This window comes from Monodelphis domestica, chromosome 5, assembly GCF_027887165.1.
Source record: "Monodelphis domestica isolate mMonDom1 chromosome 5, mMonDom1.pri, whole genome shotgun sequence".
NCBI classification, from domain to species: Eukaryota; Metazoa; Chordata; class Mammalia; order Didelphimorphia; family Didelphidae; genus Monodelphis; species Monodelphis domestica.
In genome coordinates, this window is record NC_077231.1 from 202,648,036 (window position 1) to 202,675,908 (window position 27,873).

Genomic DNA, 27,873 nt, shown 5'->3' on the forward strand with positions numbered 1-27,873 from the left:
CTCTTCATACTGGAAGAAGGAGGCTGGTATGTTATAGAATATTAATACCAAACAACAAATTAATCACTGTGCATTATACTTTAATCTTCCAACAGTCTTAATCACACAGAGTATCACTGATCAACTGAACACAGCACACCAGTAAACTAATGAGGAAATTATAAAAGGGAAAACATTAAGAACCAGATGGAACATAAAATGAAAATTTATCTGGAATGTCTGACAGTAACATTTAAGGTGTAAAATTAGCACAGATCTTTTGAGGCCCACTTAGTTTAAAAGCCCTACCAATAGGACCAGAGTACTATTACACCTATGCAAAAATATTTATAAAATACATTCAACTCTGTAAATATTTCTGAAATTTAAAACATGCAGCAAGTCTAAAAGGTTCAGTTAAACCTACTATAAAATATGTACAGATAATAAAGTCTCTAGCAATCTAGTGTCATATATGGTCATGACAGCAAAGGGGTACAAAGAGCAAAATGGGGATGGGAGTACATTGATTGACTTTCAAAATGGGGGCAGGAAGGTCAGTAGAACTCCTGACTGGCTATTCTCAAGTGGAAGAGTAGTGAGTGCTTTGCTCTGTAGCAAAGTAATTTTTTTTCTTAAAAATTATGTCAAATGGCTGAAAATATTATCAATGCTTGCGGTAAGTTGATTTTCTCAAGAGTATGTAGGGTGGGTGGGGAAAAAAAGCTCTTTTATCTATACCTTAACAGAAGAAATAAATACTGTAGTATTTTGGCATCAGCTGAAAAGCTGACCGAGGATCTTGGGCAATAAGTTTCTAGCAAAATATTGGCTGAATTTTAATAAGACAATTCTTGACCTTTTTTTTGAAGCCTCTCTTGGCCTGCCTTCTTCATAGTATCTTGGATTTTCCGGATTCCTAAACCTAGGAAAATGCTACATTTAGGAAATGAAAACAAAAGGCTACATTTTAGCAGACCCTAATTCAGAGCTGTTTTATCACAAGCCTCTCTGAAATATTAACTTTTCATTTGATCTTCTTACAAATGCTGTGTCCCCCGGGGAACTTGATTGTGAAGAGAGGAAAACAAAACAAAACCCAAACAACCAAAGTGAGGCAGAGAAGAGAATTTTTCATTTGGACTTTGAGAAAGCACACAGCTGTGACAATCATTTCTCTATCAGAACTTTAAGTTACAGGCCATAAACATTTCAGGATCCCTCTCTTTTACCCAAAGTCTAAACCGAATTGGTAAGTCGGCCACCTAACGATGCAGTTAACAGTGAATTAAAATTCCAGCCTAAGCCAGAACCAATACTCTCATAACTTCAAAGTCAGAGCTCCATGCCAGCAATGAGAAATAAGGAAGGAATTGGACAGATGACACAATTCAGCTAATACTGTATGTTTGAGGCAGGAAGCAGGATGCAAGCAAGGACCAATAGAAGCTAAAGGCTCTGACAAAGAAATATAAGCCACCCCTCCTCAGCCAGAAGTCCCAGTGCAGGGAAGAATGGGGATGACTTCAAGTAGCCACATTTCCAACTACACTAACAAGGGTGAATCGAGTAGGCAGCTACCATTTAAACCTGATCAACCATTTCAGTTCTCACACAGTAACAACTTGTCTGTGCTATGGCAAGCAAGCACCATTACCACTGCCCACTCCAGCAAAATGTAGTGAACAGAGAAGCCTTAATAGGAAGGTCTAAGGGGCTACTCCACTAGCCCTCAAGCTGTTGGGCAGATCGACACCCATGGCCACCAGCCCCCATTATCCTTGGCAGGACTTGCATCCTGGTCTGGGAAGGGAGCTTGCAAGGAAGTGGGTCACTGTTTGGGGTGGAGATGGCTGGCAGGATGGATTCTAAGAATCACTGGAAGCTCCTGGGACAACTCCTAACGAAGTCATCTTGAAAGCATGGTTGAAGATTCCTTCATAAAATCAAAAACAGTAAATGGCAAGAGAATAGAGTTGGGAGAAACCAACCAGCAGACATAAATGAAGTATTTACAGTACAAGGGAAAAAATGGGGATACAAAGAAACACTGGAACACACCCAAGCCAAAAGACACTAAAGAGAGTTATTTTCCTATTGGAGTTGATGACTTCAATACTCTGTAAACGGCAGGGAAGAGACTAGAGCCTGTCATGCATCTCTTATTTTCTGTGAGGGACATTTGTTAACAGTCCTCCCTGTGTTATTGTCTGTCCACTGAAGAAGTTTCTGAAAATTACCAACTTGGGAAGTGCTTAAGGATTCCCATAAATGGGAAATAATTTATTTGACAAGGTCTCTACTTCCAGGGTTTGCACTGAAGGTAGCCACTACTAAGTGAACGGGGGTTCAGGTTGCTGACACTGTTTCCAGTAGGCAGGCTCTGATTGTTGCGGATGCTTGGAACCTTGGTATCCCGTCCAGAGGAATTGCCACCTGTGAACTTGGGATCCCTTACAGAGGAGTTGCCACGGCTCAATCGGCCTGGAAAGAAGAAGGAAGAGGCCACGGCTGAAAGCCTGATTCTGTGCACAACGTCCTGTGTAGACTTTTAGGCTAACGAGGTCTGACCCATGGGATTGGGGCTCCATGACCATTTTTCACTCACTCCCAAAGGAAAGGAGAAAAGAGACTAAGAAAAGACAAGGCAATAAGAGGATCTATGGAGAGTGCTCTAATGAAGAAGTACTGTTTGTTAGAAATAAGATGAAGTTAAAACCCACCCAAAAAAGACAAGAGAAGGCCATTTTGTCTTTTCAACTCAACTCAAGCCATGCTTAGAGGATTTATGTCAAAAGAAAGTTTTGAACTAGAGGATCTAGGGCTCCTCTCAAAGCTGGCTGCATGATCTTAGGAGATGCTTACTCTTGCTTCAGATGTCCATTCTCCCCTTGCCTTCCTGAGTTCAGTGCTGATTCTACCTTCCTGGTACCACTTTTCCTGAACCTTGTCCCACCCCCAAATATTATAAGAACCTATGCATTCTAGAAGAGACCAGACTTTTTTTATTTTAAAGTCATATTCAATTCTGAAGAGCAAAAAGAGAAGAATCCCAGTTACTCTAGAAAAAAACACAATATGAAGATGAAATGAAAGGAATGAGTAAGATTAGAATTCCTCTTAAATTCATTCCTAGCCCAGCTATGTGTGTGTAGGGGTAGGTATGCACATGTATTTCTTACCAGGCGTTTCCAGGGGAACTTGCTCTTCTTCCAGATAATATTCTATCTTTTTTAAATCTTCTGGGGAAAATCTCCATTTGTTCTCAGCATACTGAGTCTGCGCTCTGGGGCTGGATCTCTTTCGGGCAGACCCAGGAGGAGGTGCTTGTTGGCAGTTCACTGGCAATGACCCAGTAATCAGTCCCTCGGGGAATTTCTGGGCTAGAACTTTCAGACCTGGGTAGAGATCATTAAAAAAAAAAAAACTTGTATCATGGGGCACCAAATCAGTCCTGAGAAGAATCTTTATGTGTCTCACAGAGTAGAGACTAATGAGTGAAGACCGGTGATCTTTCTCAACTGTTTCAGTATCAAATCAAACACCACCAGATAGTTTAAATTCCTATGTGGCCTTCAGAAGAATTTTAATTTGCCCTCCCCTGGTCCCAGGCCTTTTGTTTACTGGGTGTGTCAAGGCCACAGCAATGAAACTTATAAGAAAATGCAATTCTCAAGAGTTATAGGAAAGGGGAATATAGAGGCTTTGAAGGAATGGGCACAAATATTTATTTGGTTTTAGTTCCTAATAAGAAATCATCCCTTCTCCCCAAGACCCCACTCCCCAACTCAAAAACAACTACTGTGCTCACCTCCAGAGAGCATGAAGAGGTTCTCAAATCCTCGTTCACACATGGTGGTGGCTGCTTGGCTGGCGAGCCTCTCATCATCATCATAGAGAATGATAATCTTGCCATGGGCATTTTTCTAAGAGTCAGATTAGTTAAGATTTGTACAGTCTTTATGGATAGTTTTAATTTTAAGTGGAAATTAACTGACTTGACCTCCTTCCCACCAAACCAATCAAAGAGGATGACTCATCCACCAGAGGAAATGCTTAACATTTGAACATTGGAAATGCTGTAGATACCCAGGAGCACTCAAAAAATGCATTCAGAAAAACCTGTTTCCTTTGGAGACCCATTTGTTGTAACTCTTTTAAGTTACTGAGTCATGACAATTCATTCAGGGAAAGAAGACAAGTAAAGACCAGTCCTGAGTGTTGAGCTGGTCCTAGAACTGAGGACTCATCCTTTTTTCTGAAGTGTTTCCGAGTTATTTATCAAATGAGGTAAAATTACCACCTTAGTACAACATAACACAATCTCCACTTAATGCTGGGACTTAATATTAGCTTTGGGCAGATTTACAATACTTCCTCTTTTATCAACCAATCAATCAACAGATATTTATTAAACATCTGGTACTATGCTAAGCCCTGGTGATGTGAGTACAAAGAATGAAACTATTCCGCCTCCTAAGGAGGTAAACCTTCTAATGGGAAAGTATCTAGCTATATAGAATAGAAAAAATGTTTTTGAAGAAAACAAACAGGTTGTGAGGGTCAGTCTGTCAACACAGCAGTTGGTTGTACCCTTCAAAAACATCTGTTTCTGTCTTTCTGAGGGAAATTGTTGAGAAAAGCATTCTGGGCTGTCTAAGACTGAAGCAGATGTTTCTATCTGATTTTCTTCTGAACACAATCTAAAGAGGGGAAAAACCCTTCTGTCTGGCACAGTATAATCTGAGAAGACTGCAATCTGAAAAGTGGCAGATAAGACCTGAAATTCTTCTATCAATACCAATAGTGACTTCTCCCTCCCGGCTCCTATACCAAGGGCTAGATGTAAATAATGATTTCTTCTTCTAACACCTAGGTCCTTAAGAGGCTTTGAAGGATACATACTCAAGAATATCATTTGAATAAGGATTCATGGTTCTAGACAAGGTGGCAATTGGATAACTGTAAGCTGTAATGAAAAGGAGAAAAGGTTTAGGAGGTTAGTATTCATCTGATCACAGCTTAGACCCAGCTGTCACCTAATAGCAGCTTAAAATTAAAATGAGAAATAGAATAAATGTCTATTCCAAATTAGTAAGTAATGGACCCAAAACTCTTTAGGGAAAGGAACACAACAAGCAAATTCTGGAACTTCTTCAGTAGTGGCCTAATCTTATAAAAGAAAAAAAAAAAAGATCCCCATGCACAAGCTCCTCCCTCTTTGGACCATATGGAAAAACGAATCATAGATTTCCTTATGTGCTATTTCCCAAGATGTGATTTTCTTAGCTGCCGAGTGAGGGGCATTTCATGGCTTGTCAACTGCTTTAACATTAACAACCAGATCCATCCCCAGCCCATGTCACCCACCAGATGACTTTCTCTTTCATACCTCCAACAATATGGCACTGATTGTAAGAATCTTTATCTCGGACATCTAGCAGCAGGAAGGGACAATCGGGATAAGGCTTATCTTTAGTGTTGGGCTCCGTTTTCTTCAGTGACTCTTTGTCTAGGTCCAGTTCTCCAACACCGCTGATGACGCTGAGGAGAGAAAAAACAGGCCGGTAACCACCAGGGAGTCGTTGTCTGCTCAAGTCTCCAATGTGCCCCGTTAGCAGAGGGAAATGGGAATATGGAGTGCCTCAGGTGGGGGAAAAGGAGACTGAAGATTCCCATCCTTTCGTCCCTGCTGTCCTCAATAGCAACACAAAGAAGAATGGGCATCTGTGTGGCAGTGCTCCCCTTTAAAGAATGAAGGGAGGGAACAGAGCCTGAGGGGCACAAGCTACCAACAAGGCAACAAGGGCGCTATTGAGAGGCAGAAAGGGGAACCATGACTCCGGTGGAATGCTGAAGGGGTCATGAAAGGCAGTGACCAGGACGAGGAGAGTTGTGGGGGAAGGAAAAATAAAAACACAGAACAGCTCTTCTGTTTTTGTTTTGGGTAATATCATCCCTTACAAAGGTCCTGCGTGGACACCCCATCAGAGCACAGGAACGAGACTGGGCTCTGGAGGAGTTTGCCAGGGAAGCAAGCTGGAAAGGGGATTGCTGAGCTCTGTGCCTCACTCTCACAAGAGGAACAGCCTCTGTCCTTCAAAGTTTAGTCATCAAGGATGAGTAATTTTCAAGAGGGCAAGTGGTGAAATCTCACATCTAAAGCACACGGGGAATAAAATCTACATGAGTGGCAGGAAGACTCATCTTCACAAACTTCATGAAGGCTTTAAAGTCCTGCAGATATTAATAATAATAGCTTAACTTAGATATTTATGTGCATGGACTCGCTAAATATTTGTTACAGATGTTTCTACTTAAGACACAACTAGGTGGCACAGTAGATAGAACACTAGGCCTGGAGTCAGGAAGACCAGAGTTCAAATCTGTCCTTAGATACTAATGAGTTGTGAGACCATGGGCAAGTCACTTAACATCTGCCTCAGTTTCCCCAACTGTAAAATAGAGATGAGGATAGCACCTACCTTGCAGGGTTGTTGTTAGCATCAAATGATTTGCAAAAAGCCCTTAACATGGTTCCTACCACATAGTAGGTGCTTGCTTAATCATTGCTTGTTTCCTTCCTTCCTACTTATTTTTATCACATAGATAAATGATGGCTAGTATTGACAAAGTATGTTTTTGATCTACAAAGTGCTTTACAAATATAATCACATTTAAACTGAAACCCCCAAAGTATAAGGTACTTGTGAATCCCAGAAGAACTAGGATGAGAGTTCAGGACCTCTCAATTCCATTTTTAGGCTAACTCACAAAGTCACTATGTCCTGGGAAGAAACTCCCCCTGATGGTCTTTGAATCTGTCTTGCAGGTAACATGAATCAGTGTTCATGTCAATACTAGATACAATGGTAGCATCTAATGACTAGGAAAGTAAAAGGACCAATAATGAGGACGAGGACGATCCTTTCCTTGATGAAGCAGTGGGGTGTTAGTTAGGGGGCTGGACTCAGACTCAGGAAGACAGAGAATCAAATTCTGGCTTAGACCCTTCCTAGCTTGGTGACCCTGGGGAAGTCTCTTCCCCTCCGCTTGCCACAGAGACCTCATCTGTAAAAGGATGGGATTGGACTTGATGTCTGACATCCTTTCCAAGTCCTAACTTTATTATTCTGTGATGCTAGGCAAACGAACAAGAATAATGACAGAACCATAGAAATATCACTTATCCATAGTTCCTGTCTCATCCTATTGAAACAAGTTTCTCACCAAAATCTAATAAACTTAAAGACCATCTAGTAGCTCCACCTTAGACCTTTGTTGAACCAAAAGAGAACACTGGAAGCCTGAGGGCTTTATACTGTCTCTAATTCAGGATTTGTGCTTATAACCATGGCAGAAGTGGCAGCAGCAGCAATAATACCAGTAACACTAAGCCTGGCTCTCACTCGTCTGACATTCAGGCTTCGTGGCCCTTCCACATGCTACCTTGTGAGATTTGTGCGATGGCCCCAGCAGCCTGGCGGATGGGGCAGGAAGCTCTGATTCAGAATTTTCAGAGGAAGCGGCTCCAATAAGGTTCCAGGTCCCACAGCTAGAAAGTGGTCGAACCAGGATTAGAACAGTTCTTTGGGCTCTTGAAGGAGCAGGGACCTTTCCTATTACACCAGAGTGACTTCAATGAAAACGATTCTTAGTCCTGAGATCCTGAGACAACACAACAGAGCCACTGTCCTCAGGAAATGCATTTTTATTGTTTATCTAAGGCTAGGGGCGAATTTGACTATTCCAATGATATGTTGAACACGTGGAGCCCATTTAGGACTCATGTGGCCAGATGTAAGGTGGCCATGTCACAGGAAGGAAAGAAGCATGCACCTGCTATGTGCTGGGCACTGTGCAAAGGGCTTTATAAATATTATTTCATTTGATCCTATGAGAGCAGGTGCCCTTTTTACCCTGCTCATTTTATAGCTGAGAAAACCGAGGCAGACAGAGGTATAATGACTTGCCCAGGGTCACATAGAGTCAGTATCTGAGGCTAGATTTGAACTCTGGACACTTGGGAAGTATCTCCAGGCCCAAAACCTCTTTACTGCTCCACCTGGCATGAATCAAGACAGACTAGGAAGGCCAAGCCAAGCAGCTTCTGGAATGAATGGATCACAGGCTACAGAACTGAATTTTTCTGCATGTGATAAGAGGCCACATCTATGGGCTAGTTATCTGAAGCAGGAAAGCCACGGGCTGTCCTGATTCACATTCTGATCAGACATGTGCTGGGGGAAGTGGGATGACTGCTAGAGCTGTGTGCCAAGGCCCAGGAGCAGCAGGAGGGAGGCAGGTACCTCTGCAGTGTGGACCGGCAGCCTTCTCCGGCCCCAGCATTGCTGATGAACTGGATGGGGCTGGGCGGCTTCTCAGTGGGACTACCTTTCCCGTTGATCTTGTCATCAGCATCAGGAATGGCAAGCGCTGTATTATGATCTGGGGAGAAGAATGAAGGTAATCAAGGCAGCCAGAGGCAGGCTCCTGACCCCCTCCATAGCACACACCCAGACTGCCCTTTCCCAGGCACTCAAAGCCAGGGAAACAGCCCCTTCTGGATGGAGTCAGTATTTTATACCAAACTGCCAGGACTCCTACATCACGGTGTCCTACTTCCTAACACACTGTTTTCACAGACATCTTTATTTCCTAAAAGGAAACAGAAGTGCCCCAATGTTCTTGGGCTGTAATCTTAATGCTGAACTTCAAAACCCAAATTGGGGGTGCTGATGTAACAGGATTAAAAGGAGGGGTCACGTGCATGAGGACCTCCATCATTACCTACCTAGACTAAAAAAGTAGTTTTTATTTCTTTAGAGTGCATAACACCCACTTATTCAGAGATGAATTTCCACCTTCTTTGGATTCTCTTTAGCTTTTTCCAGGGAAATAAGAGAGGGAGATGAACAAACCTGCCATTCGCTATCAGCTCCCTATTTGTCTTGAAATCCAGAGTTGATTTCCTGGCCTACACTGGTCTTTAACAACTACCCATGCTCTCAGAAATAAAGCAGTAGCTCCAGGACACAAAGGAAAAATGTCGATTCCTCAAGGTCACTTTTATATGGAGACCATGGATGGCTTTTATTCTTTATTCTTCATTTGAGGGAAAAATCTAGACAATAACTAAATATTCTAAGGGGGCAAACCTCATAAAAGTGCAAAGGTGCAGGGATTTTTAAAAGGCATTTAGAAAGGATTGTGAAGTTCCTCTACAGCATTTCTATAAGGGTAAGAGGAGTTCCTGTTATGAACAAGCATGTCCTTGGCCCAGAATCCCTAATGGTATTATTACAACAGAGAGTCATGGGCAGATCAGTGGGGCTTTTTCCTATTGCCTTAATGGCCAGTCTTTACCTTCTAGCCTTTGAATCTCTTCGGCTGTCACTTCCAGTGGTTGATCAGACAGAGAAGCAACTTGGATGACCTAGAAGAAGAATGAAATGCAGAAGTCCATCAGACAGACTTAAATGGATTTTTCAGAGCAGGCAGAGAAAGGCTCTGACATTAAAGCATCTTCCTTGTTAAAAAAAAAAAAGACCTACAGATCTTTAGGCTGAGACTCAATCCTAAATTCTCAAGTTAGTGTTTTTTGTTCCCTCCTGAGGTTGTAGGGGTGGTTATTATACTTCAAATACTTCTCCTGGAATGAAACCCAGAAGTCTGACCATGCTCTTGGAGTTCCCTATTGCCTATAGATTCAAATATAAATGTCTGTTTGGAATTTAAAGTCCTTCACAACTTGTCTCCAGCCTGCTTTTCTAAGACAAATGGCATACACTTTACTCTTTTCCACAATCTGTGACCCAGGCAAACTGGACTTTTCTTACATAATGTTCCATCTCCCGCTTTTATACCTTTCCCAAGGTTTCTCCCTCACCTTCACCCCTGGCCTGAAATGTACTTCCTTCCTCATCTTTACCTTGTAAGCTATCCTGACCTTAATCCAAGGCTCAGTTCAAACATCACCTCCTACATGGAATCCTTCCTGATTTCCTCCAAAATGACCTTGTATTTACTTATATTTTGCACATACTCATATATTCACAGGCTGCTTCCCCAATATAACATAAGCTCCTAGAGAGTAGGAACTGTTACATCATTGCCTTTTGATCTCTAGAAGAACCTAGCACTTAATGAATCACACATCAGTATGATTAATTCAAACATTCCATAATAAACTTGAAAGACCAAAGGAACTGATTCCATAGCACAAGTATGTAAGCAGTTTTGAAACTATATTGTCCTTTGGGTTTCGACCCTAACATAATAGTATTTGCAATGGCATGTCAGGTCGCATTCAGTAAATATAATTAAAATATGGCACTAGAAGAAGTGTAATTATACAATACTACTTATTTTCATATTTAGCTTTCAATCAAAGATCTCAAAACACTTCAGACCCTAGCTTAATGGACCTAACAATCCATATAGATATATATGTGATTTCTGTTTTCTGACTCAGAAGGCTGATTCACCTCCATTTTGTATGGAAGAGTTGAGTCATAAAGCATGTGACTTGTGGCAAAACTTTCTCATGGTACAATAAAGAATAAAAAATAGACATGAAATCAAGGACAACAAAGGAAAGGGCCTTCAGAGATCATCTGGCTCATTTTGATTCAGCAAAACAAATGCCTTAAATCAAAAGCATCAAACAGGCCAAGCATGGCCCAAACCAGATTAAAATGTAAATGGGAATGATTTGACAAAATAAATAGATACAATAAAACATAGATAACATTACATTTTAAAACTAATTCAATATGCAGGGATCCATATAAATGGATTGGTGGTCCCTGTTACTATGAGTTTGACACCAGTGTGTCTGAAATCAGTCAGGGCAGACTTACATTTTAACTATTAACTCTTAACGTACAAGAAAAACGAAAACCTCCACTTCTGAATAAGGCCACTTTCAAAGTAGAAAGCATGACAAGATACCAAGCGGAAAGATAAAATTGCACACACAATATGTAAAATGAGTCAGTCTGAGACAAGGAATAAGAATCAATGGAAGAAATCAGTTTTCAAGTATTAGATTCCAAATCTGAAAATTCATTACATGGCATTGTACAAACTGGTGGTTTTAAAATCCAACAAAAGATAACCAAACTTACCAACTGGGCAAAAGTTGTAACTTTCAGCCTCTTGAAAAGCTCATCTTTTTTGTATCTATAATCTGCAAAACAAAAATGACAAGTATTGTTTGAGTATTACTTTGCCCTTCACTGGCTAAGTCAATTCTTTCCAGCTATCAAGATATACACAATATTGTTTCTCAGTCTTTATGAAACAAAAATGAGCTTATAAAGGGATAATTTAAATTAAACAGCCAAGAGCTTATGAGTGCAAAGTCTGCCCATGAGATAGGGTAAAATGTAGGGTGTTATAAAGCAGCAATTGGTGCTTTGCCACTATCAATTTCCCTTCTCTCTAATACCACTTAAGAACCATAAATGAGGCATCAATACAAACTCAGAGGTCTCTTTATAGTTTCGAGCTCAGCAAGTTATAACTCAAAGGTTTATGTGCTTGTAGTTTCATTAAATCAAATCAACCACATCTTAACTCCATCACAGGAAATATAGCATACTACACATAAATTTATGTTGGTAGGATGAAAAGCAAACTCCTTTGGGACTTCTGTGATGGTCATGGCCATCCTTGCAAATTTTAAACATTAAACTCTTCCCCTTTCTTGATTTTTTTGCATTTGCCATTATAACTCTTTAGACAAGATTGGAGAATTGTTCAAGATCAGTTGAACAATTGCAGTTCTTAACTGGAACACAAATGGAGCATAAACCCAAGGCATCTAGTAACAAAGTATTAAACATGTTTAAGATTATACATCTGGGATTACTGATGCTTCTTGGGGATGTTCTGAAAACCTAGCACAGACATAGTCACTATTGTGTAGGAAGTTAATTTTAGTTGAACAGTAAGAAAGATAGAATACCTACCTTAGATAGAAGTTCTAAGACCAACAACCAGGAAATTATATTGACAATTAGATTTCTACTAAAATCTCAAGACTATTTCTTATTAGAAATAAGAAAAAAATTTTCTTATTAAAAACTAGAGTTCCCTGGCTCTAAGGCATCTTAAAGGAGTATTATACCTGCAACAAAGTTTCCCACACAATAGGATAAAAATTAAGGTGTAATTCCCCCTTCTTGATGAAATGACTTGGATACAAACCCCTAATTCTTGCTAGTATGTAGATCCAGAAGGCTGGGACTCTTTAAAAAAAAAACACAACCAAAAAAACTTACCAAACACAGCATTCTATTAATCCATCCCCAATGGCTTTGCCTTTGTCATTGAGACAAGTCTAAAATTTACAATAACTTACTACTGAAATCAACCTAGACAAAGTCAAAGTCACCGGAGCTTTAAATCAGGTTGCACTGTGGCATCAGTAATGCTCTTTCAGCATGGTGACATGGTTTTGAAATGCTTCCTTCACTATCATTCACATTCTATATTCACAGGACAAAAAATGGAAATTTCATTTCCTCTAAGTGAAATGGTGATTGTTATAATCAAGAAATAAACAGATTCTGACATTTATCCTTTAATGTTTGGTAGGAACCCCAGAAAATTAAAGATTAATAAAACCCATTTGCACTCTTCTAGTCAAAAGTACTGAAAAAAACCCAACCCATACAACTTAATGCAGGCTGACCACATACCTGGTTCTGGTTTAGAAGGACACCCGCCATTTGGACTTTCTGACATTATTACTCAGAGATATAAGATCAAGCTTAAGTATTTACAGTAAATTAAAAAAAATTTTTTTTAAATTATAACTTGGAAAGCTCTATCAGTTCGTCCTTCCAAGAGTGAACACAGCTTTAAAAATGGACCTGCTGCTACTGTGGCTTCTCTCAAAACTCCCTGTTGAAGACAGATGATCCCACTTTTAGATAATGTATCACGTTTTGATTTTCCAGTAAGTTTGCATTCTAAGTCTAGCACTCTCAAGTTACTGGAAGTACAGGGAATTGATTGTCTGGGGTGTTTCAGGTGGTATCCAACCAGTGTCATCTATCCATGAGAAATCAAGGGTAGGCTTTATAAACAGCCAATAGGCACAAAGTCCTTATTTTACCCAGGTACAGTAGAAAGTATATTCAGATGACAAAGCGTTTTCTGTGCTTGGAGGGCTCAATGTGAGTTGACTATTAGGAAAGGGAAATTAAAATTAGACTTACAGTGGAAGGCTGAAATCAAAGGAAGCAACAGAACAAGGTTTGTGGTCAAGATAGCCACAGAAAGATGTGGCATTTCAAGTAATCTGAGTCAAATGATTAGCTCGGTGTTGTGAAAACAGGGTAATATTCTCCTCCCTTTCTACTCAAAAGAAAATCTTCAGCTCTAAAAGGGGAAAGTGAAGGAAACATCTTCCTAGACTTCGTTCCAAAAACAGATTTTAAAGTAATTCTAGTCAGGTAATCGGCACGGAGTGCTATGGAACAAGGGCATATTTACCTCCTGTCTAGCGAAAAAGAAACCCCATAACTCTAATGAGGAAAAGCGAAGGAAGTATCTTCGAATGCTGGGTTCCAAAGGTATTTCTTTTGGGGATATAATTTCCATTTAAAATGTTGTTGCAAAAGAAAACAATGCTGTAGTAACATAATGAAGACGTTATTTTTACAGGGATGTAAGACATTAAGACAAGTAAAAATTCTATGAAGGTTCTGATATGGATTTAAGTATCTTCTCCACAAAGTCTACAGTGAAGTACTTCCAATAGACCAGAGAATAAGAGACGGCAAGTCAATACAGACACTGATCAACTTTTTAAAAATCTCACCAGCTGAACCAGAAACGACCACAAGGAAACAAGGGTGAGTAAAGATGATTTTGAAAAATTTAATCATTCAAGATGTTCTTATAAAGGGCATTCTTTTAAATGCCGGTCTTAACAATAGCCCCTAAAAGAAGTTGACTGGAAACAAAAACTATAAAAATGCTTGCCTTTCAGGCAATTTATGGAAAGTAAAAATATTTAAAAATAATTGTGCCAAAATTAATAAAATTTTAAAAAAAATTTTAAATTAACATTAAGAAGTCCCTCCCCTCCCAAAGTGGAAAAGGGGAGAAATGCAGGGAAAACAAAAATTTTGTATTGTACACAATAAATTTCAGTGACAATAATGATAATATCTAAGTAAGTAGAAAGCGAAAACTAGGGGGAGGTTGACAAAAACCCGAATTTTTCAGTTTGTCCTGTTGCTAGTTCTCAGGAGGATATACATAGGACACAAAGCTGGAAGGAACCTTAGAAGTTAATTGGTCCAATCCCTTCTTTATACAGAGGAAGAAACTAAGGTTCAGATAAGTCATTTAACTTGTATGACCAAGCTCACATGAGTCATAAAAGGCAAAGCTGGGATTCAAACTCAGAACCTGTGACTCAAGTCCTTCCCACTTCACAAGCAAAGCAGAAGGGGCAAATCAAGTTTCTTTCAACTCCACATCTAGTGCCTGATGTGTCCAAGTCTCCTGGTGGTTCACAAGACGCAGAAACAGAGCTTTTAAATCTAGACGTTTTTGTCTAGAGAAAAATATGCCCTGACTGGACAAGTTTCTTGGGTAGAAGTAGTATAATCTTTTTTTTTTTCCCTATCAAGAATGAAGATGTCTAGTCAGGGCCAAGGCCAGAACTACCATCAAGAAATCAGTTGGGATTTTCTTTCAAGGCATCTCTCTGCTGTTTTTTTGCTGCCTATCCTTCTACACTATAAACATTTCAGTGTTTCCACCTGGGAATGACTAACACTATGTTGAGAGGCCACAGGATCCTGATCCCAGCCCCCTTCGGTGTTAACTATGATCTTGGTGCATCCAATTTTATAACAGTTTGTACTCAGTATAAAAAATTACAATCACATTCAATATACACGACAGCATTTTGTCTTTGCCCAATTTAAAAAAAACAACAAAAACACAGGAGGTAGACGTGTTCTCAAAGGAAAGCCAGGTGCAGAACAGAATTAAAAGCAGATGATAATCTCTTAAAGGATTTCAAAGCACTTCAGCCACATTGTCTAATTTATGGTTTGTCAGGCTCAAAAAAATCACATAAAGGATTATTGTTCCTTTCTGAAATATGGAGAAAACAGAGAGGAGAGAATTAAACAATTTGCTCAAAGCTGCTGAGGCAGTCCTGAAATCAGTACCTTGACTTCATTACTATGGAGCTCATTCCATCAGCCCATAACTTATTTCTCAACATTAACTTCCCCCTAAAGAATTAAAAAAGACCAGTGGGACTGAGCTGGCAAGTCCCAATTTTATGGGCTGACGTTTTATTCAGGATAATCAGATCGGTGTAGCTTGGTCATTGAGCAATGACTACAGCAGAAAGGTTGAAGACAAAGTCTCCAAGTTGTCCTCGTTCCCTGCAAGAGCTTCCAATGTGCTGGGGTCCCTGCCAGAGATCTCTGATTCCCAGGCTCTGCATTCTCTCTCTCTCTCCACTCTCTCTCTGGCACACACACACAAGCCTTGAATAAATGAATATTCACAGAATAGAACCACAGTAGTAAGGACTTCAGAAACTATTGGGCTACTATAAAATTTTGATTTCCCCAAAACTTCAGTGTTACTTACTTTTTTTAATCTCTTCTAGTTTCTCGGTGTATTTCGTCATACTATTACCTATAAAAAGAGAATAAAGATTTTAGATGATTTTTAATGGAAGAAAATGAGTGAAACACTGGAACAAGGGAGAAAAACAAAACTGCTCTTAAGACTTCTCAACTATCAATGGAATTCTGGATAATTGACAAATTTGCTCAACTAGGTAAAAAAAAAAATTTTTTTTTCTTGTGGACTATTCTGTTCCTTAAAAGGTGGAGGAATGTTTTAGAAAAATCTAGCTTAGGCTATAGGTATACAACCTATGAATATTTAGAAGCCCTAGAGTTATCTCCATACACTAGTTTGAAGACACTATCTATCTAGGCAATTTTCTCCCTCCCTTCCCCCCCCAATTTAAAGTTAATTCTTCCCTTTTATCACATCGTAGAAAGGCAGCATAACATAATGGATAGAGTACACCTTGATGCCAGGAAGACCTGGTTAGATTTGAGTCCTACTTCTGACACATACTGGCTTTGTGACCCTCCCTAGGCAAGTCAATTAAAAGCCTCTCAGGGCTCGAAGCAACTAAGACTACAAGTGGAAAAGAAGGTGCCAACCTGATTAGGCAGAGGAGTTTCCTCACTTGGGACTACTCCATATAAGGGACAACATAAGTCCAAGTTGCCTATTCCTCTGTAATCATTCTCTAGGGAAATACATGCTTAGAAAAGAGGACAAGTCATTATTATTCTTTGGATGCCCAGAGTGGTGTCTGCATGGCTATCCAGCCTTCTTGGAAGCTCTTCTGGGCCTGCATATTTTCTTCTTTTCCCCAGGAGTCAGGCTGATGTGGCAACCTGAATCATACACAGTCTTGTCAAGACATAGAGGACTGGATTTTCTAGGAAAGAACAAGGTTCACCACTACAGTGGATCACATCCAGTTCTCATATTGTAAAGACTCTTGGATCTACAGCAGGAGGGGAATGCTAGCCAAGATGGTTTGGGAAGTTTTCAAATATTAAAAGTAGGCCAGCCAGGATCACTCTAGTAAATGGATGATGCTTTGGCCTCCATCAGATGCAATTTTCCAGTATTTATTGCTACTGGAAAGGAGAAATGCTTTTGATTTTTTTCACTTTTATAGTTTACCTGAGGATACTTTGTACTCAAACTTTTTGGAGACTAACCAGGCCAAATGTAGAAAAAATAACTCTCTAAGATGGTAGTAACTTAAACAGCTCAAGAATCACTCTAAATTAGTTCTTCGCAGGTTTGGGTCAAAGGCACAGAAATAATTTTTGCTTTGAAATTCAGGAGATTCATTAAATACATATGTAAGTCTTCTATTTCAGTTATCATTAATACTTTTTTCTATCTTTACTTCATAAAATCTAACCTAAAATTAAATTTTACTACACATGTTAACTAACACTAAGCCATATCCCCCTGCCAGTCCTGGTACCCAGGGCAGGTTTAGTTTAGGCTAGTAGATAGATCATAGGCTTGGTTTCAGTTGAAAGCAACCTTGGAAAGTTTGGCCTGGACTTAACGAATTTCTACTCTAAAGATCCTTAGACACCATCCAGTTCTAGTGGTTCCCTGATCTTTTTTCTTTAAGAGTCCATCCAAGAACAGGCAACATTAGAACACAGACCTAGAATGAACTCTGGTCTTCTCTGGGTCTTTTATACCAGGAATATACTAAAAAAATACTTCAGTGAGAGCAAAGGTGAGTTAGACTAACTTCTACAATGTTGGGGAAAATGCTGTTTTTTTTAATTGCATTTCTATTTCTTTTAGGATCATAAATTTAGGACTGGGATCTCAGAGGTCTAATTTTCCAACCCCTTCATTTTGCAAATGAACTGAGGTCTAGGAAAATTAAATGACCTCCCCAAAGTCATATGGGTTGGCAGTTTAAGAGGCAGAGCAAGGTTTTGAAAGAAGGTTCTGAGTCCTCAATCCAAAGTAGTTTGCACAGCACCATATTGGCCAGGCCTATTATCCTAATGTTTAAAGAGTGATTTTTAGTCATTTGTACTTCTATATCCCATATTGTTCTGCTCTGAAGTGAAATGTTTACAGTTCTAGGCTTTTTTTACTTAATAAATCAAAATGGGGAAACTGAGGCACCAGGAGGCAGAAGTATTCATTGGCTCCCTGAGGTTCACATGGTGAAAAGAGTTTCTAATCTGGCTCCCTAAAATATATTGTCTCTAAATAGAGAATACCTTTGTAAAAAAGTTGTGTCTTACACATGCAATTTTGAAAATGTGCGTGATGTGTTTGTGAGGCAGCTGTGTAAGTGTTATTACCTCACAGCAATGGGTGAGGGCCACTCTAAGCTCCCCAGGGCACATAGCAGAAAGAAAACAACAGAAGATATGATCACATACAGTCTTTATTATCAAAAATAATGCTTTCCATGACACAAATCATAAAGCATTTTCCACATACAAAATGTTTTATATCCATGTTATGTTTATTAATTTTATTATAACATTGTTAAACAGTTTACACAGAACATTTATTTACAGAGCACTTCATATTCTACAAAATATTTTTACAATCATTTGTGACAACCTCACAACAACCCTGTGAGTTAGGTTAGAGTTGTTCTGTTATTTTACACAAGTCAAAGCTAGAAGAGAAGTGGAACCTTTCAAAGCTTTTAAAAAAACACTGGCAAAACCAAAAACAGAATCTAGGACAACTGATCTTTTGACAGCTTTTACTGTTTAGTATTCCCCCAAGGATACAGAATCTCTCGGAGACAATACTTGAAGTAAGAGACAAAAAGGGAAGGTGGGATATATGTGTGTTGTTATTAACTATACAACTAAGCAAGGAATCTGATTTTACCCTATTAAATAACAGCAAAGGTTGATGTTTACATTAAAGGGTTGCAAAGCGCTTTATCTCATTTGATCTCTGGGAACTACTAAATCCTCTCTTCCAATTTTACAAAGAAAATGAGGCTCAGTGAGGTTAGGCAGAAGTACTTACACCAACATAATCTAAAAGTATGACTCTGGTCTTCCTGAAAGGATGTAGGATCACAGCCCACCAGCCTGTCCCATTCAGGCTCTGCTGATGATTCAGGGCATAGCTTTACCACCAGTACTTTCCATTAATGAAACTGGCAGTAGGAACCATTTTATATTTATAGTTGTCTGCCTTATCTTATGGGAAAGATGTGTTCCTAAAAGCCTATATCTAAGCTGAATTTTAAATTCTATTTAGTATGGCCACCCTACTTGAGGCCCCACTTTTACCTCATGGCTAGACCAGTATGATGCCAGCTCTTCCTAACTGGTCTTTATGTCTCTTGGCTCCTCCCTTGAATCCCCTCTTCTTCACACCATCATTAGATTAATCTTCCTAGAATCACACTTTGGTCCTATTTCAAGCCCATCATTCAAAACTCTGCCACAGGTTCTTTATTGTCTAGTGTAAAAAGCCCAAACCTGTCCATCCTGACCTTCTAGGCTTCCACACTAACCCCTATGTATCTTTTGAATGAATCTCCTATTGCCCTTCTATAGAAATACCTCCCTCTGGCTGAAGTTTTGTTCATCAGTTCTAGAATGCTCCACTGTTATTTAAGATGCCTTTCTTAAGACTCCCCAGATGGAAGTGATTGCTTCCTTTTCTGAACACCTACAGCATTTCTGTCTCTAAAACAGGTATGTCATCTTCCTTACTGGAGTAATTGTTGGAAAGACAAGACCACATTTCATACAGCTTTGAATTCCCTCCAGGGTCTACAAGGAGGGCTTTGCACATAACAGGGGGCAGGCTTTCCTCTCCTTGAATGCTTATGTGTTCCCCAAGGCTCTGTCCTCATCTCTCTTCTCTTTCTATAAGCCTTTCCCTTGGCACTCTCATTCTCTCTCAAAAGCTTCAACTTAATCTCTACACAGGTGACTTCCAAATGTTTATCTCCAGAGCTCTAGGCCATCATTTCCAAAGGCCTACCTGGACCATTCAAGTCAATGGGATTGAAAACAAAGCTACTTCTGTCAACAATATTTTAGTCAGGAGTAGGAGTAGTCATACTTGTTTAAAGCCTTAACGGTATCTTCTGCTTTTCTTATTCCTCACCTTCTATAACCAGTTATCAAATCTTGCACATTCTGGCTTGGTGACAGATTTCAAATATGCACACTGGCCCCATAATTCATTCCTACCCAGGTACAGTACTGCTACCCATCTGGACTCTTGCAATAGCCTTCTGATTGGTCCTCGGGCCTCCTCTATACTTTTCCTCATCTTTTCCACCCTCCCCTTAAAAAAGCCCACATAACTAAATCATTCACATCAATGCCTGATCTTTCTTCTACTAAATATGAGTCACTGTATTCCTTTGCTCAAAACTTTCTGAAGGTTCCCTACTGCCAATCCGACAAGCTCCTGAGCTTAGTATTTAGGCCTTCCACCATATGGCATCCCTCTATATTCCCAGTCTTATCTCACATTAAGGCTCTACCTTCCAGGCAAACTATTCCCCTGACTTGCACACTTCAGCAATTTCCTACAACTAAAATGGCCTCTGTGATCTCTACTTCACTTTTGAAAAGTCTAACCATCTTTCAAGGTTCAGCTAAAATGCCATCTCCTTCCTTCATGAAGATTTCCCAGATCCTTCCTCAAGCTGTCTGTCTTCATTCAGACCTCATATGGTACTTAGAACTTTCTTATCAACTTCCTTATAATTTTTATGTAACTGGCACATTTTCTCTCCTAGACTTTAGGTTCCATGATAAGGTATCTTATCCAATTCAAGTCCAGTGCCCCTCCTACAATAAGCATTTAACTGAGTATCTATTGGATGATGGAACGAATATCTGTTCAGTGGACGAATTTCACTATAGAGACAATAAAGTATAATTCAAAGAGGCCTGGATAGGGAATCAGAATTAGATGGGTCTCAAAGTAGCTGTGTGTTTTGTTGGCAAAGGCAACCTCTATGAACCAGTTTCCTCATTTGTAAAATGGAGATGGATAACAATACTTTCGCTATCAACACTTCATAGAGTTGTTATAATGAAAGCACTTTATAAACAAATTGTTATTTTTAAAATTAAGTCAATAATTCCTTTAGTAATGCAAGAAAACAAAAATAAAATACAACCTAATTTACAAGGTACCTGAACTTGGGTTTTAATATATTAAAGGGTTATTTTTGAAAATTGTGTATATTTATGACATTTCTGAACATGCTAAATTCTGTAACTGGACTCTAAAGCAAATTAGATTAAACAGAGAATCAAATAATTATTGAATTTACAGCTGAGAGGGCCCTTAAGAGTCATTCATTTGACACAGCTCCCTCAATTTTCAGAAGAGGGAACTAAGACCTTGCTCACAGTCAGAGTGAGTTACTGACAAGGTTAAGACCAACAGGTATTCTGACTCCTAGTCCAAGGACCTTTCTCAAGCCAGATTTGGACCCAGGACCTCCTGTCTCTAAGTCTGGTTTCAGTCCACTGAGCCACCTCGATGCCCCCTGGCTTTGTGCCTTATAAAACACTACCCAAGTTAAGAGTTCACTGTCTAAAATGCTTCCTTATCTTATTAGAATCTTATTATTTCTCAATTTAAGAAATTAATAATTAAAGGGAAGATAAAGCAAATAACCAAAATTCTAAATTAAAATCAGTAGAAATATCTCTTATTTCTTCAATCAGGCCAGCATGGTCTCATTTATTAGATATATCTTGTCAGAATAACTCACTTAATTTAGATATTTTTCAGTGTTATTTCCTATAATTTGAATTTCATTTATATTTTGCTAAGATAAGGAAGCATATTAGGCAGTGAAGTCCTAACCTGGGTAGTGTTTTATAAGGCACAAAGCCAGGGGGGCATCGGGGTGGCTCAGTAGACTGAAAGCTAGGCTTAGAGACAGGAGGTCCTGGGTCCAAATCTGGCGTCAGACACTTCCTAGCTGTGTGACCCTGGGCAACTCATGCAAATCCTGTTGCCTAGCCCTTCCCTCTCTTCTGCCTTGGAACCAATACCCAGTAGTAAGTCTAAGATGGAAAGTAAAGATTTTTTGTTTTTTTTTTCCTTAAAAAGGCATAAATCCAGTTGCTAAGAAATATCTATAATCCTCAACTTCTCTTCTCTGCAAAGAATTACTCTGTTTTGGAGGGAAAGGAAGAACAGTTCTCCTTCATCAACTCCAGTTAGCAGATATTGGAACAAAGGAGAAGACAGTGTAGGGGATAAAGGAAGTATGGTATTGAATAAGGAAGACAACAGAAAGCAGAAAAATTCTAAATTAGAAAAAGATAAAGGTGACTAAAACCACATGAATGAATTATCAGGCTGTTGCTTGGCCAGAGTAGGAATCCATGAAAAATAATTAGGGAAAAACATGAGAACACTATTAGGGTAATTGAATAACACACAAGAAATTTCACTGGGGACTGAATCCAATTAATGATGCTCTCTACATCACACTGTTAAGTTAGTGATATGACTTATGAAGTACATAAGAAAAAAAGGAAATTTGATGTTTCAAAATAATTCTAAGATTTCTGGACTTATTTGCAAACCAGTATGAGTTCCAGTGAACTGCAGACTCAGAAATTTCTTACAAAGGAAAAAAGAAATCTTTACCCAGGAGGAAGACTGAGGTCTTTGAAGATTTCAAAGGTGGATAATTTTGTTGAAGACAGGAGATGACATCATGGAATTCATAACCTCTTGAGTTTAACTCTGAATCGCCCACTGTTTGTAAGAAAAAATTGAAGACCCATCTATTTAGCCTGGGATTTAGAAATGCTCATTAAGCCTTGTATTTATTTCTACTGCTCTGACTGCAGAGCCCTCTAAAACACTATAGAGTTAAACCTATTCACAACTGGAGTTGCCAGGTCACTCTGTTATATGCAAAGCCCATACTCCAATGTGGCACAAAATTCAAAGAGCAATAAAAGAACTCAAACTAAAGTAAAAACATTCTAATCTAATTGATTTTTTTAAAAGTTCAAAACTTGAATTTTAAGCAAATAGTTATATCTGCTTCCCTCAAACTATAATCAAGTTAGTTAAAAGACAATTATGGAGCAGCTAGATGGCTCACAGTATAGAGAACCAGGTCTGGGTTCAAATCTGGTCTCAAATACTTCCTACTAGCTGTGTGATCCCAGACAAGTCACTTAACCCCAACTGCCTAGCCCTTACTGTTCTTCTGCCTTGGGAATGATACTCAGTATTGATTCTAAGACAGAAGGTTTAAAAAAAAAGATAATTTATTAGAAAGATCATCATGTGGAAGGATGTAGGGGTTTAACATGTATTCCAAAAATATCTAAAACCCTGAGCATCATCTTTACAAAAAATAAACCAAGAATTTCACAAACATTGTTAAGGGGTTAAATTTTTGCCTTGATTTGAGGAGGCGAGAAGGAAATTTCTTCCACTAGAAATCATAATTCTGAGACTTTTTTCAGGGAAAAGAAAAACTTTGAAAATATATGGCCTTGAAATGGAAGAAAAAAAATCCATCTGAAATTAACCTCAATTTTTAAAATTTTGGATGCACAGAATTCTATTATTTTGTTGTATCCCAGAGAAAATGAAATTTTCTCAATCAGGTGTACACCTCACAGAAAATTTTATTTCAGAAGTGCAGCTCAGTTGTAACTCATAGGGAGACAGGTGGAGATAGAGTGTAGCAGATAGTGTTTGGTGATAGAAGTAAGATTAAGGAGATAACAGCAGAGAAAGCCCTGACTACTAGTTAGTATATTGAACCTGGAGTCAGAATTCTTGGGACACTGCCTGAAATTGCTTGTATTATCTCCTTTTTATAAGATTCCCTATGGGGACACTTCAAGTAAGTCACTTCCCCTCCCCAACTTTTCAGTTCTTTCGAAGCAGGGATGTTGTTCATCTCTCCATCAATCCGGGATTTTGTACAGGTGAATATTTAACAGTCCCAAATTTCTTGGTTAAAGGCAGAAACTAAGTTGCAGCAATGTGTCCTATTTAAATATTTAAGTCTGTTTAAATGATTACCTATGTACATAATTGAGCAGGATGAAGAAGAGACAAACTGCACTGCACAAAAAGATTTAAGCAAATACCTGCATTCCATGTGACTGTTCTTCTTCAGTCACAGGAGAAGATGACTGCTGGGAAGGAATCCCAGTTAATAGGGGGTGTTCAGCTTGCACTGTGACCATGATGCATTAAAGAAAAATCATCTTATTTGAAAAATTAATATGGTAATAGCATGGAATACTTTTAAGCAGCAGCAGAGACTCAAATGACTGAAAAGTAAAATTTTTTTACCACAGTGTTTCCAATTAAGGGAATATATTAAATATGTAGCAGAAATGTTGATGTTTTTAGCTCTTTAACTTACTGAGCACAGCATGAAACTTCTTGATGCCTCAGTTTCTCCATCCCTCAATCACTAACATAAGCACTATCCCTACATCTACTTTGTGGGGGAGAATGAAGTAGGTATAATTTGCCTAATAAGTAACGTTTGAAAATAAGGAAATTCCAATCCCACAAAAACATCAATCCTGGATCAGATTTTGGAAAGACTCAGTCAGAAAGTTCTAACTGTGGCATGTGCTAGTTATGTACAATTCACTAGCTTCTGTCAATAATTAGTTGTTCAGATAAGCTTGCTATTAAACAAATTTACTAACTTGACTATGACTGTTCCAAAGATCTAATCCCTACTCACCAGTGTCAAGTCTAGTCTTGACATGCTGATACTTTGGGTTCTGTGGAATCCTTTTGGTCAGAAACTGGAAGAAAAGAAAAGCCACATTAATTGGACTAATGGAAAAATAAGGGTGGCAGGAAAGTTGAAGAAGAAAACATTAAGGAAATAGCAGATAAGATTTTGGGCAGGTAGGTCATATATGGCAGAAGACACTGAAGAATATGACTGGTATAGTTATTACAAGGACACTGAAAAGAATGACTATGTATAGCTTTGCAGGATAAAAAATGAGTGTTAAGGTGATAAGAAATCCATATACTTCCCTTAAAATGCAATGCTTCTTTTTCTCTTTTCCCATTACTTCCTATGCCCAGACCTGTGATTCCATTATTATAGGGAAGTCCTGATGAGAAAGTTCCTTTTACCAATGTACATCATCAAATGCCTTATGCTCTAGGAGCTGTAGAGCAGAGATTCTTAATCTAAGATCTATGAAATTTTTTGCATTTTTAAAAAATAAGACATTTTGATAATTGTTATTTCAATAAAACTGGTTTCCATTGTAATCCTATGCATTTTATTAACTTAAAAACAGTATTCTAGGAATGGGTCCAAAAGATTCATCAGAATGTCCAAGGAACTCAAGACCCCAAAAAAGGTCAAGAATACTTTGGTTTAGAGAGTTGTCTGGTACACTAAGTGACTTGCCCAGGACCCCTAATCCAGTCTTTCAATTTAACAGAAAAGATAAAACAGTATCTTCTAGTCACCTCTGCATATCCTATGTATCTTCTAATTGCTCAGCTCAAATAATACCACTTTTATGAAATCTTGCCTACATCAAACCTAACCAAAGTGCTCTCTACCTCCTTTGAACATCACAGTGCTACCATAATAATTTTTCTTATGCACAGATCTGGTAGAGTTATCCTCTATTGAAGAATTTTTAGTAGCTCCCCAATGCCCCTAAATAAAATTAAAATCCTTTGCCACATCTCCTGAACTGGCTCTCTATCCACTGAACCAGCTACTCTATTTCATTTCCTGTTTCCTACTCATCTTTTAAAGTCTAACTCAATTATTATCTCCTCTACTTCATGAAACTTTCCCTTCTTCATCCTAGTTATTAACAAATCAATCAAATAGTAATTTGCTTTATATACATAAGATTCAGAGGCAGTAGAGATCATTTTTAGCACATAATCAAGGAGGTTTCCTAGATAAGGATGAATGGCATCTGTACTAAATTTTATAGGATGGAATTTCATTTGGAAGAAAGGAGTAGGAGAGGTACCATATTTCAATGTGCCACATTCTGGCTACAGTGAGCAGATGAGAGAAGGGACAATTTTGCAAGCCACGTCTGGAGGCTTAAGTTAGTTTGGCTGAAACGAAAAGCTGGTTTGAGAAAAAATAAGAGCCTGAAAATGGTCAAAGTTGTGCAGAGTCTTAAATGTAAGGCTAAGGGGTTTGGATTTTATTCTGTTGCAATCAGTTGAAGGTTTTTGAATTAGGGAGTCAAATAATCAAAGTAGTGTTTTAAGAAGATAAAACTGGTGAAGGGAGTAGCTCAGCCAAGGGAGACCAATAAGTCCACTGTAATAGTTCAGGACCTGTTAAAAAGATTCTGGAGTAAGATAGTAAAGCAGGAACAGGAAAGAAGAGTCAAACATTAGAAGACAGGATTTGGTAATTGACTTACATGATGCATTCCGTACAGGACCACTGGGATTTGCTCATTTTAAAATACTTTGAAACATTTACATTTCCACAAATTTTAACCACAGCTTCCTTCTTTTTTAAAATTGTATTAAGTTTATTTAATTAATTAATCTAGAATATTTTCCCATGGTTAAATGATTCATGTTCTTTCCCTCCCCTCCTCCCACAGCCAAGGAGCAATTCCACTGAGTTTTACATGTATGATTGATCAAGATCTATTTCCTTATTATTAATATTTGCAAGAGAGATCATTTAGAGTTTACATCCCCAATCATATCCCCATTGAACCACCACATCTTCCTTCTTGCTCAATGTTTTTCACCTACTTTTCTCATATTTGGACAGAATCCACAAAAGAAGGCAATTTCTGAACTAATTTAAAATTGGATCCACTTTTACATTAAAAAAAAATTCTACGTAGAGTATCCTAAAATATGAAGTTAAAGGCAGCCTGCTCTAAATCAATCATCTGTCATACCATCTTCAAAAAGGAAAGTTCTCAGTCTCTGGCAATGTAAAAGGTAAAGGAGTACTTTCTGTTTTCTGGACAAGATTATCATCATTTCCAATGTTTGGGACTACCCCACTAGAGCTCTTTGGTGATGTCTCTCCTGCTCCATCTGGAGAAACCCTAACCTAAGTCCTCCTAAGCTCAACCTTGTCCTCAGCACTACCCCCCTGGGGTACCTTTTGCAAAAAACCTCCTAAGTGTTCTCGAAGCCTCTCCAGTTTCTCCTCTCCCTAATCCTCAGACCCTAGCAGCCTATAACCCTCAAGGAACAAGTCTGAACTATGCCAGTCATCTCTCCAATCCACTCCACTGGTTCTCAGTCATCCATCCACCTTTCACTTTACTCCCTTCTTTCAAGCACTCTGGCATTCCGGCCCAATGGGGCTCCTTTGCTGCTCTTAGTACCCAACATTCCATCTCCTATTTCCTCTCCTAGCAAGGTGCATCCGAGGCTGGCCCCTGCCTGGGATGCATTCCCATTTTACTCCCAAAATTTTCAATCCCCAGCTCCATTCCAGGGTCAACTCAACCGTTATCAGACTTATCTGGAGGCATTCCTGACCTCACAAGAGATTAAGAGCAGCCCTAAAAGACTTCGATCCTTTTTTTGTTTTTGCATTTATTGTCTGGATTTTGTTCCGCCCCCTCCACGTCCCCCATCCCCGGCCCAATAGAAGGTGAGTTCCCCTAGTAGTCTAGTTCGTTTGTCTTTGTCTTCTAAGGTTTGATGAATTAAATGGAGTTGCCTCCCTCCCTCGCCCAAGCTACCCCTCTCTCCGTCTCTGCCCTCGCTTTCCCTCCCTCTCCTTTCTTCCTTCTCCTTCCCCCTCAGGATTAGTGTCCCTCGCCCCCCAGCCCGCAGGGATTCAGGGCTCGGCACTCCGCATCATCCAGGTTCTTAGGAAAAACCCAGCCGAGCAAGAGACGGAAGTCCCCAGGAACCCACGTGGAACTTGCTCCCGGCCCGCAAGCCGCAGGCCCTTCCAACTTCCAACAAGGCTCCCCCTTACCTCAGGATCTCCAATGTGTCCTCGGGAAGACATCTTCCTCTAACGGACTGACTCTCCAGGTTCCTCCGGCTAGCGACTCCTCCCCCTCTACCGCCTCTACTTTCCTCTTCCTACTTCCAACCTCCTCTACCGGCCTTCCAATGACCTCTCTTCTGATTGGTCCGAATCCACCCGCGGACCAACAGCGGTGTCTCTTACTCCCGCCTAAGCGTGCGGTCCGCTCTGCCCGAGATGCAGCTCAATGGTTGTTAGGGGCAACACGAGACGCCACCGCTGGGAGCGCGGGGCTGGCCTTGGCTTTGTGTGGCTGGGGCCCGCGTGGCTGCCACGCTGCCTCGTCTCGT

General features: G+C 39.4%; 1 protein-coding gene across 6 annotated transcripts; it reads right to left on the reverse strand.

Moving 5' to 3' along the window:
- Positions 1-63: 63 nt before the first annotated feature.
- On the reverse strand, positions 64-27,763 carry CEP41 (centrosomal protein 41). Of its 6 annotated transcripts, none has more exons than XM_007504325.3 (12): positions 27,530-27,763; positions 24,305-24,368; positions 22,219-22,329; positions 15,616-15,663; positions 11,109-11,170; positions 9,346-9,415; positions 8,289-8,427; positions 5,372-5,523; positions 4,881-4,948; positions 3,791-3,905; positions 3,162-3,377; positions 64-904 (listed from the first exon to the last, which is right to left on the reverse strand). In XM_007504325.3, the coding sequence occupies exons 1-12, from the start codon at positions 27,560-27,562 to the stop codon at positions 819-821; spliced, it is 1,164 nt and encodes a 387-aa protein (XP_007504387.1). In that variant the 5' UTR covers positions 27,563-27,763; the 3' UTR covers positions 64-818. The 6 variants fall into 6 exon arrangements, with proteins under 6 accessions (XP_007504387.1, XP_007504386.1, XP_056655683.1 ...); XM_007504324.3 differs by having other exon boundaries at positions 64-2,463; positions 27,530-27,762; XM_007504328.3 differs by lacking the exon at positions 64-904 and adding an exon at positions 2,513-3,040 and having other exon boundaries at positions 27,530-27,762.
- Positions 27,764-27,873: the final 110 nt, after the last annotated feature.